Source organism: Cygnus olor, chromosome 8 (genome assembly GCF_009769625.2).
Source record: "Cygnus olor isolate bCygOlo1 chromosome 8, bCygOlo1.pri.v2, whole genome shotgun sequence".
In the NCBI taxonomy this organism is placed as follows: domain Eukaryota; kingdom Metazoa; phylum Chordata; class Aves; order Anseriformes; family Anatidae; genus Cygnus; species Cygnus olor.
The window spans coordinates 18,984,490-19,005,912 of NC_049176.1; the positions used below are offsets into that span (position 1 = coordinate 18,984,490).

The 21,423-nt window shown below is 38.4% G+C and overlaps 1 protein-coding gene across 40 annotated transcripts in view; it reads right to left on the bottom strand.

Moving 5' to 3' along the window:
- Positions 1-21,423, bottom strand: part of ADGRL2 (adhesion G protein-coupled receptor L2) — a 385,925-nt gene that overhangs the window by 61,121 nt on the left and 303,381 nt on the right. For all 40 annotated transcript variants that reach the window (XM_040564881.1, XM_040564880.1, XM_040564909.1 and 37 more), the window contains one exon: positions 9,964-10,177. In XM_040564881.1, the coding sequence (XP_040420815.1) occupies positions 9,964-10,177 (214 nt within the window). The remainder of the gene's footprint in view (positions 1-9,963; positions 10,178-21,423) is intronic.

Below are 21,423 nucleotides of genomic sequence, written 5' to 3' on the forward strand. Positions count from 1 at the left end.
AGCAACAAGGCATTGCTGATGGCATTCATGATAGCTGAGCACTAACTCATATGTGTTCTGTCTACAGCACATTACCCAAAGTGCTCCTGTTTTAAATGCAACTCCAGGAGGTGTTCTTTTGCTATATCTCAGCCACAAAGGCAGTAAAATTATCTAAGAAAACTAAATATACAAAGTAAATGATGTTTTTCATACCCATCAGTGATGCTGGCACTAGAATAATGTACTGAAAGCAGTATCAGTGCTACCACATCCTAGATGAGAAAACACCTACAGCTTCACAAGTGTAATAGTAGGGCTGAGTTCAATGCTCTTAAGAAATTCAGTTAACATGGAAAGGTTATGGGTTCAGAACTGGTTACTGTTGCACTTAAATAACTCGGTCTAAATTCATGTATTAAACAGTCATAGGAAAAGGAGCACTAAATCTGAGTTATGTTGAAACAGCAATTTTAGAGTGCTAGAAAAATACGTGTATTGAATACATTTTTAAATTGTTCCTTCCTCATATATATATATATATATACGTATCACAAAGAGCAAGATACCTGAGAAGCAACAAACAGTAAGATTAAAGATCACAGTTGCCCAGATTACTACTAAGAAAATATAGATGCTCTTGCACATACAATGACAAAATATGTATCTTGCCATATGAAACATTACACAGCTCTGTGTCATTAGGTAGTAAGACTTCTTCCTGTAAGGTGTTCGAACGCTATGACTTTGGTCAGAGCAGCTTGCTCAGTGAAGTTATTCTGCTACCTAACTTCTTTTATAAATGTTACAGAGCCTGTTTGTGTGTACGCTTGCGTGCTGGAAGAAATCAAAATTCAAAGGCTGCTATAGCTACTGTGTTTTAGTGAAAAGCTGAACAAATAAGACTTTCAATAGTGAATTTGTAGTAAAGATTCCTTACTGCCACTGTATTATAGCAGGTCTGACATGGAAAAATTCTACGTGTTAAGAGCCTTTGCTCCCCATTGATGTGTCTATAGCAGGCTAAAAATATACCAAATACTGAGTATTCAGTCTATGTAACACTCCTAAGACTGCATTAACTTCATTGCAGTAACTTGTTTTATAGGCTCAGATCATCATGACCTATAAAATGCTAGGCTGAAGTGCTTTAAATATCTGCTAACACCATGTGCAAGCCTGGGAGTACAAGGCACTGTGCTGTGAAGCGGCAAAGACAGTGCTCTTCGGAGAAAGTAGCACGCACTCTTATGTCACTGATATAAACAGGGTAAGCACGCTAAATAATGTATGAAACAGGCAGCCAATCTTTATATATATAACAGCAAGTCTAGCTGAATTCTTTGGTTGATTTTATTTTACCAGTCCAACACTTTTTCAGATTCCTTCTTAAAAATCTAAAAATTGACTACCATACTAAGTTAAAGAATACACATGCAAACTCATTTTATTTATAGTTTTTATATGAAAGAAAATAATTTGTGGCCACAGCATTTTTGCTAATTATTGTTCTGCAATATGTAGAAAATAAAATGGAAAGAGGGAAATTATCTATGTCTTTCAGTAATCATGGCCTATTTATTAAGCAATTAGGTTGCAATTTTCTTATTAGAGTGAAAAAAAAAATGCTGTAAAATACTGTTACTGTTTGAATCTTTGATCCTTAAACTTTTCCACTCCAGCAACCTCGTTAATGTTGAAATACCATGAATATGACCGCCTCTTTTTAGGCTATATAGCCTGGGCACGTGCATAATCTATGGGATTCAATAAAGAAGTTTTTTTTTTTCCTTGTTGAATTCAACTAAAAAGCTTAATTGAGCCACAAAGGTCAGAAGGTTCTTTTTTATTATAAGTAGGCGATTATCCTGTGGCAGAAGGAAATTTCCAGACTATAAGATCTGCTCCATTCTATGCTCTGTAGCCACTTTTTAATTTTTAAACCACTGTTACTCTTCTCTTCCTTTCCTCTGAATTAAATAGCTTCTCTGTAATAATTTTTAAATTCTATTTCCTTTGTGTTTCTAATGAACTTTTCACTTTCTTTGCTAGAGCTGGATTTATAATACTAGAAAGTACTCATAATTTACTTACATATATTTAATTCATATTAATATGTCCTAATTTCCGATCTATACCTTGCTCTGCCCATCTTCACGTACCTTTTGCATGTCAGTTCTGTTTACTAAGTGATAGTCAACGGATTTCCTATAGTGCAATGAACCTTAACAGGCAGCTTTTAATTGCCTCACATAGGAAACCACATCACTATTAATTCCACAGCAACAGTATAAAATAAAACTATTGCTTCTCAGACTCTAGAGCAATTAGACCTCTCGGCTATTTGGCTAACTCTGCTTCATGATACCCAGTGCAGTTAATTATATTTTTTGATGTTAATAGTCTCTGTCAGTTTCAAGCATAACTCCTCTTTGATGAATATTTAAATTATATTTGAATAAAAAAATAATCTTGGTTACATTTCATATTCAGCAGTCATCACAGCTTAATAAAGGTCTCCTCGGCAAGGGTTGAGATAAATGGCTATATGAACACATGTAGAAAGTCCTAAATCAACTTATCTGATAACGTAGCTGTTTTGGCTCAGTGTTATAGAGGATATATTGGGGTGGGAGGAATTAATGGGCTTCAATTATTATAGTATTATTCCATACGAACTATATTTGACACAGTAATATATAAGTAAATCAGAATTTTTTAATACTCAAGTTATGAACGCAACTGTAACAGGGCTAGACTAGAAATTTGAAAACTATATAGAAGTCATACAAATTTCAACTATAAGGTTAAGCTATGTTGTCTCTGTCAGCTTCTCACAATCATCAGTAAATTACCAAGAGAGTTGATTACATAGCCAAAATATATAGTACATGACTACTTGTAGGCTAAACAACAGGTACACCTAGTAGAGCCCTTTTCAGAAATCTGAAAAAAAGACCAAGAAAATCACAGTCTGAAGAATGTATTTTACACGGTACTCAAATAGACAAGAAACAACATATAATGCTTAAAAATTTATATATACTTACATATAGTTATATTTATTTTAACACATAAACAGCAAGGAAAGACTGATGAATATGTATATACCATCTTGCTAGATGAGATATACACTGACTTAAGAAGAGTTTGATATTGTTTTTGCCAGTAATAAAGGAAATAAAAAACTTAAATATAAGATATGGAAACACTAAATAAAATATCAAGCTACACCCTGGCAAAATAATGAATCCAATCTTTTTTGAAGTAAACTAAATCTGAATTTTAAATGTCATTAGTTGGTATCAATGATTCTTTTATTGTTTCCTTTGTAGCTTGTCCAATGCCGTGATTACAGCAACGTGTGTGTATATATGTGCTTGCACATGTGTAACGTAATTTCTTCTGCAGAAAATAATAATAAAACACACCACAAAAAGACGAGCAAGTACCATTAACAGCTATTTCACCTTACCTGACTGCTCAGAACCTCAGAACTTGAGGGTTTGTATTTAATCGACTAAGTAATACCACAGTGGAACAACCCCATTAATAATAACAAAATTTAAAAAAAAAGCAAACACTATTTTTAATGTGTAAACTAGACCTACTACTTTCATATTAATGACAGTGAAAATGAACAATGCCAGATAAGGTTCTCAGTCATGGGTGTTCCTCTTCTTTTCTGTAATAAAGCCAAGGACTACGGTATGCGTCATGAATATTCTAGGTTCTGTGTTAATGCCTAGTTTATGAAAATATTCTACATGTATTAATGTTTTTTCTCTGTATGAGTCATAACTAAGTCTTGAGATTAACACACAAGAAAACAAAACAAAACAAAAATCAATCAGACCGCAACCTGTTATCACGAAAAGTGCCGTTTAAAAATAGAGCATTTTACACGTCTGCTACAGCAAAATACTGATGGCGGTGACTGCTGTACTAAGACCTATGTCTGCATCAGATAAGTAAAAGCCTTCATTTTTAAAGGATGCTTAAAAGAGACATCTAATTTTGATAATTTTCTATGGTAACTTTTGTGAGGCAGCTGTCAGCGAGCTGAAGCAGAAACCACTGGCATGCCAAAGCAAAAGAAGAACCTCACAAATGAGATCCGCACCAACACCACAGCCACTCTGCTGCGCATGAATTCCGAGAATTTCCCTGCCTGCATCAGCCTGTGATATCTTATGATCAATACTGGTGTTTCTCTGACACGAAAAGGACAGAAATGCAAGCTCTTAATGACCAGAAAGTAGCAAAAGGCAAGGTATACCTCTTGTTCCGAGACACTTTTCACAACATGATATCTTTAGCAAAGGGAGGCAATCTTCGTCCGCAGAAGGAAAAGCAAGGAAAAAAGCACGAATAGCAGCAGGGGTCAGCAGAGCCTTGTCTGAGCCTGGCAGACCCCTAGGGAAACACACGCCATTACCACAATCACAGTCAGTTTTGAAGGGCAGAGGATCAAATCCTGCCCAGGAAAACTGTTTTAAGTCATGCTAAAAAATGCAAATTGGAGGTGTGGTATAGTTTAAACGCACAATCAACCTGGCCCTGTCTGAGGCAGCTCATTTTGAGGCACTAAAATGCTTCTTCATGGAAGTCTCGCAAAGGCTCAAATTCAGTTCTGCAGTAACCCCACAGCTTGTTTTGCCTTCTAGTAGAGAAGATGTGCTGTTAGGCCTGGCGTTTTGGCCAGACTGCTTCACTCTGAGGAGTGAGATTAATCAGCTATAGCAGTTACCTACTGTCCATCCCAGCCTGGAGTCTAGTGGCAGATTTTCTGTATTCACTCACTTTAGGGAACAGATCAAACTTGTTTTCACTTGAAAGGAAACTAATACAGTATGACGACGCTTCCACTGCAGACCTGACAAGCAGGAAAAAGATGAACACTCAAAGGATGCATCGTCTTCAGAGGAGAACTTCTGATTTCTTCCGAAAATGTCTTGCTCTCATTTGTATACAGGATTTTTTAAAATGATGTCTTTGTTGGACATGTGAATAGATGGAAAAGAATGAACATCTCCGTTCTCCCACCCCCCACTCTGGGAGGGATTAAGGAAAAAATAATGCCTCAGGAAAAGGAATGGATAGGGCCCTTCCTTGATGTCTCTCTGGATCATCCTGTGGGGCAGGAGGCACGCCACTTACATTCTGAAGACCCTTCACTTGAGCGCAGCTGTCCCGCCAGACAGATGATGGACATAACAGGTTACTGTATTACCATGCGAGAAAAGTTCACGGTAACAAGAACACAAGCATGAACTCCTCACTGCCGTCATGACGGACATGGTAATTGAAGGTACATATGTTGCACGGCCTATAGATAGGACAGGATACGTGCAACAGACAAAATGCTGACTGCTGGAAAGGATTTATGCCTCTTTTAATCCTTTCACCTTCTGCAGTGATGTTGTAAAATGGTATTTCAAAGTGTTTAAGTTCCCCAAGTTCATCTATTACACCTAACAGATTTTCTATTTATGCTTACCTATTATAATGAGGTTTGCTTTCCCTGTGCATAGTTAAAAAGGCAAATAATACTGATTAAATATGGAAGTATAATATATATAATGTTATAGTATGAATTGTGGATGAAAATAAAATTTCAAGGCCACCTCCTACTGCAGGATTGATATAACCACCTTTCTGTTGCAGAACAAAAATAATCTGAATATACTAACTGCGACACTGTGTTTTCTAATGAAGTTTTAAAGATTTGGGAATTATTCTTCTTGGGAATTATTCTTTCTTTTCTTATTCTTCTTTTCGATGACCGCAACTATGTGTCATAACACAGATCAGAAATTCCTCTTTATAAAATCAAGGTATTTTAGCCATTATTAGGAGGGAACAATATCTTCTTTCTAAAGTTAGCATTAATTTGGCTGTCAACATTAATTGCTTGAACTTAATCTCAATGTGTATTATCCCATAGCTTCAGGGTTAATAGTTCATATTTTTTCTAAATACAAAACAGATTTTTTCTACAAGCTCAACAAATAGCTATAATGGCAATTTACTCAAAAAATAAGGTGTATAGATTGGAATGGATCTGAAAAAAAATGCATTTGATTTTTCTGCCAGATTACCCAAGCATTTATATAAACACACAGGCAAAAATATTATCTAATTGCACTGAACTGGAATCACCAAGGTAGTTAAGGTGTCTGATCTTTAAAATAAACAGCAACATTTCCTAACCCAAAATTTTAGGACTAAGAAAAGTGATTCTTACTAAAAAAAAATCCTATTTTTAATTCAGAGAGAAAGGTCCCAGAATGCAAAAAAAAAAGCTTCTTTGCAGCTTAGTGTTACATCATAAAGTTGCACATACAATGTGCCTGAGCATTTGAAATGTATTTTGAGTGTGTCCTTACATGTACTTTTAAGGATCTGTTGTTATTTTAAGCTAACAGAACAGAAATCCAAACAGTATGTGGTACCTATGAAATCCTCAGTGCCTGTCCTAACAGCAAACTGTGGCCCAGCTGCAGCTGGAGCCTGCAGAGCGGGGCTTTGAAGTTGAGGTTGGAGGCCAAAAGTCCTCCTTAAACGCCCAGGTGGTTTGAAAATAACCCCGGCAATCCACCTGCAATCTACTTACAATGGAAGCAGTTGTAAGCAAATTTTATCATGTTAATTTTCAAATCTCCGCTGTGTCTATAAAGAGCAGTATTAGTCAGCCTTATCAACTTCAAAGTCTCGTGACAGTTTCTGGCTGCAGTCACACGAACACACACGTTACCCGCGAGCAACTGCAGCAATTTCCTTGGGCTGCTTTGCATCCTGAGCTTCCCTGTTTGTGTAATTCCTATTTCAAATGAAAAGGAAGCAGGAGAAGAATTGTCCCTTGTAAAGGATAGGAGAGAACCAAGGAGTCTAAGTCACCAAATATTTTAGAAATAAGCTTATTTCTACAGGCAGCCTTAACTCCTGGTAAGATCTCTCAAACATGACTGCATGCAGACGCTGGGGTTAATTATCAGAAAAGTGTGGATGAGGAGAGGGATTTTCTGAAGGTCTAGTCCCTTTCTTCAAAGCTTCAATTTTAACTGTGCCACTCTGAAGTTTACACGGAATCTAAATGCATGTGGAGGACTTTATTCTAGAATAATTGGGATGTAATTTCAAGGAGGAACTAAAAAATTAATAACGACTTTACAAAGGTAAAAATGCAAAGCAGTGAAGTCATTAGTGTTCTAGTCGGGCTTCCTAGGAAAACACTACGTTAAAAATCTGAGCACTGTACAAAAGAAAGAAAAGGAGAAAATATTATGTTTGTTCTAATAAAGAGGAGCTGATGCAACACAAAGTTTGTCACAATCTCAAAACCTCTCAAAGGGGAGCAGGGTGTGTGATCATACGGCTCTGTGTTAAACCGGAAAGCTCATCTTATTTTTCAATCTTCAGATTTCACAGTATTGATCTCATTACGCTAGTGTTTTCCCACTGTAACTACAATAAATTTAGTTGCTGTATGAAGGCTGTGGAGTAATGTTGCAAATGAATGATGAGTGTTTAATAATTGCCATGGAACTGCATTTAACTACAGGTCTAAAATGGACTCAAGTGGTCAAAAGCAGTGGTAGAGACACTGCTGGCTGAAGTGATAAAAACATTTAATTAACCCTTAAAAGTAAACACTGCAAGATGTTAAACAGCAATATCAAAACTATTGCTGCTTATTTCTAAAGGTATAGAAGAAAAGTTTTCCTTGTCTAATGACAAACGTTAGATTGTCGTTAACGATCTAAATGGTCTAACGGATTAATTATTTTTTCTTGTCAATGAAAAAAATAAAACCAATGAGTCTGACAGTCCTTCAGGTGAGCTATTTTCTGTGCAATTGCTGCCATCAAAATACAGCTGATGTGATACTTTTAGATATCAGATCAAGGACGTGCACCAAGTTCTAAACATTTTGCCTTAGACAACAAAAAATTACAATCACCAATGCAGTTATGAATAGATGAGATACAAGAACTTTTAATATTTTATGAGAAATTTGCAATATTGTTCCGTGCTTGTAATAGAACAAATTGACCAATTTTCAAAAAAGATTTAACAAAGCAGAGGAGACATTTTTTCTACTCACTGACAGGATCTGAGAAAGAAAGCTACATAACCAAACTTCCAAATTACTATAAATGCTAGACAAAAATAGGAAGTATCATATCAAATGATCTTTGCCATTTGTTCAGAAAATAAAACAGAATACAATGATAAATTGTCTCTGAGCACAGATATGTTGAATCAATGTTTTATATATGATCACGTCTTCATTTTGGACTGTTGAAAAAATGGTAAGACTGGAAGAGTGGGGAAGTTCAAAAATACTTTCTGCTACCATAAACCTACAGTTGATTAATTGAAATGGGAAGATTCAAATTTCAGCTTTCCAGGAACAGTATGATGTCACTTTAAGCAAGATTGTGCCTCTATATTTGTCTCTGACTACTTAATCTGTGTATTTGCAGTAAACATAAGGAGGACTTTGATCAAAACACAACATGCATTTTACACAACAAGGAAGTCTACAGAGAGGCACTACATTTACAAAAGCAATTGAAGGTGGTTTCAAAGGGAGTTGACAGATTAGAGGATGATGACACTGCTGCTGAAGTCTCAATGGAAATCTGGCTTGATCTAATTAACAACAATGAACTGGAACCATAAAATAATAATTCAAACGATTTAAAGAAGTTGTATCACCTTTTTACTACCTTAGCAATGGAGCCTTTCCCTTACTGATCACAGAACAAGTCATAGGTTGAACACAGAACAAAAATAAAAGGCTTGATATCCTTAATTTTCCCCTACCATTTGAAATTGAAACTTGATAGTGAGCCCAAATATTTGACTACAGAAATAGAGAATGTCCAAGAGTTCACATGAAAGTGATAAAAAATTTCAAGTCATAACAACTAGAGTGAATTGAGAGTCAAAAAGGAAGATTACTTTTAAGACATGACTATGTGTTACTGACTTCTATGTTCAAACAAAATATAGCAGCATGCAAGATGACTTGCATATTTGATTTGATATCTCTGCGTACGTGTACTGGAGAATTACCAGGTTATTCTCATTGCCCCTTTTTTTTGGATTCCTCATCCTAAGAAAAATGCACTGGGAGAAAAATTTCCCACCAGTCCTGAACTTTTCCATTCACTACTTTTCCTGAACTTATGTGGGGCGAAGAAGGAAAATTTTCAGGTTTTTTGAGCTTTACAGAAACAAAATAAAAAAGCCAAACATTTTTTTTATCTAGCCTTAGAACACCCTTGTAGTTAAAGCTACTAAAAATGCCAGTGACTGATTTGTGCTGACATTTCCACAACTGTCAGTACTAGAAGGCTGATGCTCATATTCAGCTTAGATGCGCAAGAATTTCTATGAATATTAGTCCTGATGTAAGTTTTGTACTACAAACACTTTTATCAGCTCTTACTCCATCTTCTATTACTGACAGTCACTGTCACTAAGACCTAAAGTAGCATGTGCTTGTATGGTTATATGCGTATGTACACACATGTATAATGACATGTAATCATCCTGGCATTTAATCATCCTGGCATTTTACATTTTAAGCATTTTGAAGGTGGGAAGCACAGCAATTTAAATGCATTCAAAAGAAACGTGTAAGTTTGCCAAGGAATGTAGAAGCTACAGCCATTTAGAAAAAATTAAGTGCTGTTTGGCCACGTAAAAGACAGAAATATAAGGAACCTCCAAATAAATTAATTGTTCCATTCTCCTTGCAGTTATCTTCCCACTTTTTCCTTTTGCACAAAGAATTGTAAAAAACCTCTCTAATTGTAACTGGTGATTTTTATTTCCTTCTATATAGACATAAAACTACCTCAGCATCAAACTGTCAAGTGCAACACAGCATTTTCTACAGTATATAGCTCTTACTGTTTTAGTCCAGCCATTTTTCCTCTTTGATTCTCAAAGTGACATATATATTTTTACCTTTGTGTCATAATTTTGTAGGCGTCTGGAAGGAAGCATTCTGTGTTCTCCATCTGGAAAGGGTCAGCATCACAAATCTTGTCGTCTGTCCGTCCATAGTTAGCACTTTCTATCATAATAACATCGCTTCCTGGACACCGGAGGTCAATGGAGTAGCCTTCACAGGAGAGCTCTCTCCTAACCAAACCAAATGGTAGTGCTGCTCGGCTGAAACCTAAAAAAGAGAAAAAAAAAATGGGATTGAGCCTAAAGGATATATTGCATTGGACTATTTTTTTTTTCTGTCACATAGGCAATAACTCTCGACAGCATCCTAAAGGAAGTGCACCTTTAAACAGTTTGACCCAGTACCATGTTAAGTGAAGCATCTTTCATGAAACTGTCACTTCCCGACATCACTGCTGCTGTGTCCTTAATCTGGGAAGAGGAAATTCCTCTTCGCTTCTAACCCTCGACAGGGCAGCATGTCTGCACGGTTACATTGCACATTCCTGTTCTCACCTCTCCTCTCTGCTTCTTTCTCCCCACTTTGGGCACAGACAGGTCACGGTGGAAAGTGGGAAGTGGCAGAGCAGGCTGGAGTTGCACATGCAGAAGTGATTTAAAAACAAAACAAAACAAACAAAAAACACCAAAGGAGCAAAGCCATAGCTTCAAGTTAATTTATTTCTATCTCCCTTTCTCCAGAAAGAGTTCATTTTCTTTCGCTCAGCTACTTTATGTCCCCAACATGGACATGTCTGTGCCACTAGATCTAATATATGTGCTGATACTTCACCTAGCTGAACTCCTGTTCTCCTCGCTGTGCCTTTTACAGAAATTAAACCACAAGCAGGAGCTAGAAGGTTTTGAACAAATACATAAATGACCAGTACAGCAAACTGCACATGTGTACTGTATAAAATCTCCCTGTCCCTCCCAAAAATGACATATATGTTTTAGGGAATTCTCATTTTTAACTTTTTTTTCTTCATGAGAGAATTCCGAAAAATAGGTAACCTATCTAATGAAGCCATACCAAATGCCTTAGAAACAGAACAACGGTCCAGATACTCATCCAGATGTATAGTCTTTTACAGACATTTCTTTATGCACAATATATGTCAAAAAAATGTACCCGTCCTTGCACATAGCTACTAGTATATTATTAAACAAAATATTTCTATTTCTTACAAAATGGGGGCACTACTGTGTTTTGGAGGATGAGCTGGGTAACATGATAGTGATAAACACTTGTATCTTGAAGATAGTAAATCTCCTGTAAATTTTCAGCTGAACCACAGATATTTCCTTTTTTAAAAAAAAAAGTCATAGTAATGGAGTAGCACAAGGCCATTAATATTTCAGTGCAGGCTGTTGGAGACAAGTTATGACAGCAAAGAGAAACAGCTAGTAAGTATGGAAAGTTGAAGCTCTGGTGTTTTGAAGGCAAAAAAAAAAACTTTTTTTTTTTTTTAAAAAAAAGTGTGATACGTTAGAAGAGGGAAGGAAGCAAGGATCTAAAAAGATCAAGAACAACTTGAGATAACCCCTTGATAGCAAATTTTCATATGAACCCGAGGCTGTCACTTTTTCTGCTGAATTAATGATCTGTGGATTCGAAGTCCTGCTGTATGAAGATGACGATGATCTGCTAGGACTGCATGGAAGAGCTGCTGGTAACGTCCACACCAGTGTCAGCATGTGGCTCCCTGGCAGTCAGAGCCCATCGTCCCGTCTGCCCGGCTCCCCTTCTGCACCAGCACCAGGTTTTGCTCCCCTCGTGCAGAGGACTAATGCTCGGGGCCACCCTGACCCCTGGCTCCCTCCATGTCAGGGGCACCGATGAGGTCTCAGAGGAGCAGCTCCTTAGCCTGCTCGCTGGACAGGATCTTGCCCTGGCACAAGGGGAAGGGCAGGCCAGGGCACAGCAGCTGCATCTGCCTCTGCTTTAAATTTTACGGAATCTCATCCGACATGAAACAGGTGTTGCTGCTCTGCCAGTGTTTTCGTATTTGTTAATAAGAGAAGAGGCCATGTTGCTGTGGAAAACACAACAATTCCATCTAAAATGCACTCCTGGCTATAGGTTTGGCTGAGCATGTCATGCGTAATAACAAACACTATTATTAGAGGCTTGCTGAAGTATCATGAGCTGAAAGCTGGAAAGAGCTGAAATGCGAATCCATCACGTTAACACCCTACATATTCCTCCCATGCAGCAAATTAATACAATGAAGACAGAAGCTGCTCACGGCTCAGTGAGGGTGTGAAATGGGCACGGAGAGGGGCACGAACAAAGCCCCCACCACAAATAGGAACAAAGCCCCCACTACACATGCATGCAGCAGCTCCTTTGATTAATTACCATCACGACAGCCGCAGTGGGACCAAAAATAACACTGCCAGTGACTGCCATTCCTACATCCTACTGCTCCTGTCAAATTTAACACCGTCCCCATAAAACTCGATCCCTCACGGCAATGGTGCCTGCACCCCCTGCACACAGCAGAGCTGCCTCCACCACAGGGCTACGGCAGCCCCCTCCCATGGAGGCCCCCCATGTGCCATCGCACAGCCCTGCTTTTGGGTTTCCATCAGCAAGAAGGAAGCCACAAGTGGGGACACAGCTGGGTCTGCTGCCCAAAAGGGGATTTTTGGTGAATGGCAGAGCAGGGGGCCCAGGCTGATGCCCCCAAGGTCTCGGTGGCTGCGCAGGCAGCGTGCCTGCAGCCACAGGTCGGACATATGGATCATTGCGGTGCCAGGCTGACAAAACCATACCAAGCTGGTTGCGATGAGCACCGAACCCTTCCTGCAGACCCTGCAGCACAGCCAGTACTTCTGATAGGAAATACTTCAAATTCAAAGACAAGACCTCCGAGATTAGCTACCTGCAAATCTTATTTCATCATCTGTAGCAACTGGCCACTGCCATAGTACTGTGAATGTGTTTCATCCTGCAATTTTTCCCCCTGCAGTCATACAGGAGGAGTTCTGTATTAAAACGAACATTAAAAATGCTAGACCAAGGTTAGGTCACTTCACCAGCAACAGAGGACACACCTGAGATTGTAACGTAGGTGTGATATTGCAAAAGCAGCAAGCAATAAAGCCAAACAATGCAGCATGTGGTAGGTGGGGAGATCACTCTAAGGAACCACTATGGCACAGAGGGAATTTTAAGTAAATAAAATAAATAAATTTAAAGTCTACTAACAAAGCTGCTGTGATGTTTATTCTGAAGCTTTATTTGTAATCTGTTCCTACCAACAAAGAAAAAAAAATAAGCATATCAACAAGCAAAGTGTAATTCAATCCATCTTGCAACCCTGACAATCGAAGAAAGAACTAGTGGGAGGCCCTGTGAGCGAAAAATCAATATTGCAGCTTTGTGCCGTGCAAATGTGAATACTGCCAAATAGCAGTGCTTAGGGTAAAATGAACTGTTTTGCTCCATTTTCTCCTCTCTGAACAAATGATTTTGAAACGACAGCTTTTTTTGGAGCTATAAAATGTCAAGCAATAACTCCCTGTGCTTTAGGCAAGTGATTGGAATAAATACCTCTTGGCAACAGGTGCAATGACTTAGGACTGAAATTGATTTACATTCAGGAGATAATTCCCGATAAACAGATGCACTGCCACAGGATGGAAGTTTGAAAGACCGGCATCTGAATGCTGCTGCCTGGTTCTGCATCATTCCAGGGCTTTTCAGACATAAGTATGTAGCTCCGTCAATAATTACTGTTGTCACCAGTAACTTTGTATCTCCAGTGCAATTCGTCATGAGGATTTTCAACACCGTATTTTCTAACCAACCTGTATTCAGCCCGCCGCTTGCCTTACTGTACCTTGCATAAATGTGTTTTGTTTGGCCATCCTCCTACGGCTGAAATCAACATTCCTCGTTTCTGCTAATCGCTTCAAGGCAAACTGTGCCATGGATGACACCGCTCCTCTCTACGGAGGAGTGTCCGCATAAAGAGCTGCCTGACTGCCACAGACCTTTCTGGGGCCAGGGCTGGGATTTCCAGCACAACCTAAACAGCAACTCAAGCAAGGCTCTATTACCACATGCAGCATATGCTGTCTGATTCATTCAAGTCTGTATATGTTCATCAGTGTTGCGTGGGCTTTTTTTTTTTTTTAATGTTAGAAGAATAATACCTAATGAGAAAAAAGAGCATGGTTTCTGTCATGTTGACCATTTTGATTACAAAAAAACTTCCTGGCAAACATATGTTTCCTGAACATTTTATCTGCTCACAAATTAGTTGAGTGCAGGCTCTTTATTCATAGAACAAAATAAACTGCTTTTACAAATTCACCATTTTAAGAAAAAAAAAAGAAGTAAAGGGGATTTTCAGTGGTAATATGCATTCTTTAATGCTTTATTAGTCAATGTATGTACATGCTGAGAAAAAAATCAAAATGAAACATCACAAAGAAAGCTTTCCTCTTATACTTTAATCCATAAAATGAAAAAACAGACGTTCTGCAAAAGAAATGTAACTTAGAACTGGGTTTCTCAAATATATTAAATTCACATTTGACTAAATTTTTTTTAAATATAAATTTGCAATGCCTTTTACCATTCTACCATCCTGGTTCCTTAGTAAAAAATGATTTGTCTATAGAAAGGTAACCTAAATTTGTCAAAGTGCAATGAAAAGTTAATAATTCACAGCATCCTGCCCACCAGCATTCCATCTTTTTGAGCTGTCAATAATAAGAGAGGGTGCTAAGTTTGGTAGATAAAAGCAAAAAGGAACCACTACATTTGAATGTTCACCCCATACAGAGGAAAAATAGTGGAATGTAAACAGGCTAACATCAGTACTTCTCGACATCAGAAGCACGGAACCTTTGATTAAAACTTAAAGCACAGAGAAAGTCAACATGGAAATACAAAATAATTTCAAAGAATGCAGATACTGGGAGAACTGAGAATCCAAAACAAATCTTTGCAGAAAATATGTGTCTCGGTGAGCAAGGAAATATTGCTTCTTGCGTTATTTGGCTCTAACAGAAAGGTCTTTTGAAAAGAGCACATCTTTTCAAACAGAATGTTTACAGTTGTCTCTTTCACAATCTCTTTTATTTTACCAAATCATGAAACATGATGATTCAAGTTCTACACAAGATGAAGCAATGCATCTTGGGCAGAATTTCGATAATGTATGTTGAACAAATGCAGAGCCCAATGCAAACTGTATGCAGCATCCTCTCCCTCGCTCAGCAAGGTGCAGACGTGCGAGCACAGAGGGTGCACACAGGCAGCTGAACACACTTTCCCATCTGAAAATCATGCAAATTCTCAACATGGGTCCTGCAAAGCATTTATAATTCCGCAAAAAAAAGCCTCAGCATCCCGCAGTTTCTAAAGAATCCCATGAACTATGTCAAGGGAGACTTTTTGCTCGTCTCTCACTGCTGTATATATTTCACACAGATAAGCATGTTATTTTGTTAAACAGCTTTTAAATTATCCAATACTGGTCAACAGATCACTACCAACGACTAAAACGATAGAGGCAATTTAAATGACAACTGTGCTTTCTAATTCTATCTTTGAAGGGAAAAAAGTCATTCTGGCAAGCATGTCTATTAAAAGATTACATTGGCACAGTGAGAGCTTCTGATACTGCACAGAGGTCTGGAGTTCACAGCACTCCGCTCTTCTTTCACTGAAAGCCACCAGATAGCACATGAACAGCCAGAGCTGCGGCACGGCAGACAAAACCCCACTGTTCCAGTCTGGATAAAATTAGGCAGGAAGCAATCATTTCAAAAATATTCTCCTATAGCTGTATTCTTTGCCGTTTTAAGTATAGACTCATTATTTTCATTTAAGATGATAGAAGTAGGGGACATTAGAGAAAAAAAAAGGATTAGTTATTGAAGGAAATCTATTTTCTAGGAAGAGACATCTTTCTCTCTCCTTTTTTTTTTTTTTTAACCCATTCATAAAAATGGGATTAGCTCAAAACAATGTACATGAAAGTACATTCATTATTAGAACTTTAACAAAGAGGTCTGAAGCCCGAATGAACACACTTGATCATTTAAATGTGCACATAAATTATGCTGAAGCAAGACAACTATTTCATTGAATAAATTAGCTGTGAGGGGGGATTTTTAGCACTCCTTTCAAGAGTTCGGTTTCTCCAACATACTCTTGCACGCTTTAATTATTTGGCTAAAATCTGAAAGCCTGTCTCTTGCAAAATAAAAATATGAATTGCTAGGAATAAGAGCTATCAGAAACATTAAGTAACTAATGGTGGCTTTTTAATAAATATTTTTTAGAATTTATTAGGCTGATTTGGTCTAAAAAATCATTTAAAATTTTAAAAATCTTTGTCAGATTCAGTGTTTTCCAAGATTTGGTGTGAGCAGCAGAATTACAACAGTAAGTAATTTTCTGTAATTATACACTTAATATGCAGTGTGCATAAACACAAAGCACGGTACGTCTGTTTAATGAAATTCAGGACAGAAGCCTGAGTTACGCCCTCTGACTCACACTAGGACGAGTCCTGCCTTCCAGGCTCCCGGGAACTTATTACAATTTTCCTTGTGTATTTTCCAGTCTCCATGCAATTCTCAAAAATATCCCTGTGAGGCTCTCTTCAGCAAAAAAAGAGTCAGGGCTTACCTGCCTACACCTTGTTGAATGATTCAGCAAAACCTCAAGTTAGTAGCAGCGTCTTAGCTTTTTAACGTGTCGATCCCTCCTGTGTATGGCTGGCAAGGATCTCATTTAAATTCTCCTAAGTGGCTCTCACCCCTCATGCAGAAGGGTGAGAATGTGTCTATCTGAGTTGTTCGTGGTTTTTTTTTTGGTGGTGGTGGTGTTTTGTTGTTGTTGTTGTTTTTTCTAATAGCAGGAGAGAAGAGAGTGCTATATTGTCAGAACTGCAGACTGGAGTCCTTCAATCACCTGGAACAAGAACAGCCCAGACAGCAGCTGTGCAAGCATCCCCCATATTAGTCCATCATGTCTCAACCCTATTTTGAAGGAATCACCACTATGGGAAAAGAGATAGTTTGGTCTTCATGCCCATTTAATCCTTCACCTCCCTGCTGAGGCTGCCACAAGAGTGCTAATTAATGCTAAACTGTGAAAATGGGCTTCTGCACTTTGAATCCAGCCACACTGAAACTGGATAGAAACCACTAATTCCTTTAATGAAAGTCACCAAACCAGAGACTGGTTCCTGGCAGCATTTTAGCAATGCCTACATATGGCAGATGGAAACCATGTGATCTAAACATGAAAGTCTAAATATCTAGTGTAAAAATACGCATGTTGTTCGGTTCTCACTTAGAACTAAATTTTACTCTCATCTGCATGCACCTTTCCCATCCCTTTCAGTGGAAGCTGCATGCATGAGAGCAAAACTTTGCCCTCTTGATCTAAAATTATCCCAGTTTGAAACAGTATTCATCTGTCAATGATATTTCTTTTCTTTTGCCAGCCAGATGTCTGTTCTCCTTCCTTTTTTCCTTCACATCATACACACTTGATCCTTTGCCAGCTCGCAGAAAGCACTCTACCCTTTTCTTTCTCGCCGTTAAATACATTGCATCTTCAAAATTTCTCAAGGCAAATAAGTCCCATGGTCTCTGTAAATCCCCCTCCTGGAGGTTATCTCCAGTTTACCAACTGTTAACTCACTGAGCACACCACCTGTCAGGAAGGAGAAGCTTCTGAATTAGAAACAAGCTCAGAAACAGGGAGGTAAGACACACAAAGGGTGATGTGTCAGAAATGTCGTGTCAACAGGATTTCCCGTTGAATTATTTCCTCTGTACAGGATGTTGGTAGCTGAACAAAAATAAATATTCTTTTATTTTCTATAAAAATGCATTTTGACAACAATTTATATTTCCAGTTCTCTCAATCATTTTTGATTGGAAACCATGTGTTGAGGGGGGGTAGGGGAAGAGGAGGAAAGGGCTATGATTTCCATCAGCAGTATCCAGAGTGAACAGCTGACAAAAGAAACATGCTTTTGTTCCCATCTTGAAGAAATCCAAAGCCTCGTCACCTCAGAGGTTCATAGACACCATGCAGAGATGTACCAGTTCCTCAGGACTACGTGCATGGTGAAAGTTAAATCATTCCAGCAGATGACATGTTGATTGCCAGCCCTAACTCTTGGTGTGCTGGGCTCTGCCTTCTTAAATGGGTTATACCCTAACCTGCCTAACAACAAAGCAAAACATTTAGTCTCACTAAAATGTGGAGATGGATTCTTATATTCTGTGTCATGTTAAAGAAAATGTTATTCTACAAGTGACAGAGTTTAAAACACCAAATACGGATATGATCTTCAACAACTACCACATATTTAATAAAAAATACTGTATGACTGCTAACACATAATAACATATGAGATTGCAGCTGTAAAATTATGAAGGGGGCATTTTCTTGTTTACAAACAGGATTACGTATACATTAACAACAGAACCAAGCAACAAAGGAAGAGTTCATATGCTCATCGTTTCAATAAAATGATGGGGTGGAGTCGATTGTCATGGTATAATTTACAGTGGAAAAATTATGTGGTTAATTTTAATGACAGCAAGCCACTTCATCCTTAAAGAGTGCTTATGAGTATGCAAATAGCAGAGCAATACCCCTTCTCATTCAGTGTAGCTTCCGAAATGTTTCTGAGGTCTCAGGAGTAAAAGAAGAACCCTTGGAAACAAAAAGGCCCAAGATCCCACAGACAAAACTTATAACCCAAAATACACAGTCATACCTTTTGAAAACAAGTAGCAGAACTATGTGATAAATGTACTTGAAAGTAAACGTGCCGTCACTTCAAATATTCCCACAAATAGATATGAGACAAGAGTAGCAAGCAATCTCAGAAAATGCCTGCCAGAGTGAAACGCTTTCTTCCTGACCTTACCTTCTATGAAATATTTGTGGATTTCTAAGAGACTATTAGAGAGGAGAGGGATATACCATACACAGTTTTTACAACGTACCTAAAGTTCTGGCAAATTCCAGGAATAATGGAGTAATCCTACAGAGATACTTGGCAGCATCCTCTGAATAATAAATTGCATGGAAAAAAAAAAAAAAAAAGGAAAACTATTTAATGGCTTAGAAATAAAAAGGTAACTTAAAAAGTCCTAAGGAATATACACAATTCTACCATGCTCCCTGAGCAGCAGGCAGTTAGAATGGCAACAAAGGTACTGTTACCTGAATAAAGGAAATATGCACCTCAGCCACCCTGTCCAAATGCTGTTAATGACCTCGAAAGGAATCCATAGGCCTCTTTGCAAACAGGTACAAAAGACAAGGGAGATCAATTGACAGGAAGGCTAAATTCCACCTGGACTCAAATTCAGGGCTTCTAAATTTGGATTCTGATTTTTATTCCTGGAATTTGTCCCCCTTCCTACAACTGCTACAATATGAGAGCAAGAAATATTCTCAGCTTTTAAAGAACTGGCTAATAAGTGCTCAAATGAAATAAATGAAAAATCAGGATCTCTGAAATCTCTGAGTACTAAGACAGAAAGTAAACAATTTTCCATAATTATGTGATAGGAGTTCCATAATTAATGCTATTTACATTAGAAAGTAACAAAAGGGATGAATGCACACTGTAACACTCCAGAGAAAGGAAAACTTCGCATTTGCTAATTACAGCTATTTAGAAGCACACATCTAATAGCTCAACGACTGTGTTTCCAATGCTGTTCATTGATCTTAATACGACCAATAATAAAAGAAAAGACCAGGAAAGCTCTGCATCAGACCAGGAAAAAACAAAAAAACAAAAAAAAAAAAACACAGTAGCGTGTTCAAGTATGAGCTCAGCATCAAGCAAGGCAGACCTACTGCACTGCTACTACAGATGTGGAAAGTAATTTCCTCACTAATCAATCCATTGTACATAGCATTTCACCATACCAGGTCACAGTTCTGTTTGAAAAACATCCTTCCCTAAGTGTCTAAAGCAAGAATTTCTGGAGAAGGCAGCTGTGAAGTATAAAAGATCCGATTGCTCCACTTTTTTCCACACCAACTAAAACGCTGCTTTCTTACGGAAAGTACCGTGTTCCCACTATACATTATTTAGGTCTACAAACAGGCAGCCAGCTCCGGCGAGTCTGAGGGGATGGTGGGGGATCTAATGGCCAGGCGGGGAGGGAGCGGCCAGGGTGCTGCATGTCCTAGGGGCTGACACCTCCTCTCCTGCCTCAGCATGGCCAACCCAGCCTTGCTCAGCTGAATGCCAGGGTCTGGCTACACCCCCGGTCCCACAGCCTGTCAATCCACACACGCTGCTGTTTCTCCGGTGGCGGTGAGTTTTATTAATCAAGATGATTTCCAGAGTGAGCTCAGAGCGTGATCAAAGCAGCCGAGATGGCAGTGTAATTGAGGAGGGAGTTGCTAATCTGCCGGGGATGCCAAGGAGGGAAGGAGAAGGTTAGGGGTGTCCAAAGGAGGCAGGAATGAGCAGGTGTTAGGGTAACCATTTGAATTAGGCATTCTGACATAATCATTTATAACTGAGGATTCAGACTCCCTTGAAGGCACTGAAGCTGGATCTCCTAGCTATTCTACTTGGTAAGGAAGCTGTTTTCTTCTCGTACAAATACCAATTTCACCAAGTGTGCACTACTACAAAGCAAACTTCAGTTAATGAGCCTGTTCTCCACACTTACACAATTCCAGAACAGAGCTGCTGGGCCTATCTGGTCTCTGTCACTGCTGAATCTGAAGTCCAGATTGTTACTGGGTTTCAGCAATGTATGGCCCATGTTATCTTTAAAAACACAGTGCAGAAAATGCTGGAATTCCAAAACCAAAAACAACACTACTTTTCATAACGATGGTTTTCACTTGCACAAGCCTCTAGAAGATGACAAGGGTGCTTTATGAATCAAATACAAAATACAGAAATAATACTATCTCCCACTGAAATGCTGTCATCTCTGAACGATGTGTTGAGATCCAACATTATACAACTCTTCATAGTAGTAATTTTGCAATATTTTATCTACTTGAAAATAATAGGGAATTTTAGGTAAGTAGAATCTTAATTACCCCAATTAAGTTCTCATCCTGCAACACTAATGTCATTGTGAGCTTTGTCATTAACCTCACTGAGTGCAGGATAGATTCCTTAGAATTTAACTTGGACACTCAATATTCTTGTCCTAATGAAAAATGCATTAATGAGCCTCATTATTCTACTCCATTTTAAAGAAGCACCTTCAGCAGTCAGTTCCCTCAAGAGCCTAATGGGGCACTGGTACATTAGTGAGCTAGGACTTCACTCTAAGTCTTTTTATGGACTTGATGAACTTCATGTTCAACCCACCAAAAGGTGAGCAACACCCACTGACTCACTTGAGAAACTCCCTGCGGTAAAGCTGACCAAACACGTACAAACTTTTGAAATTATGACTGAGGTGGTACAACTGAAAGAACAGTCACAGTGA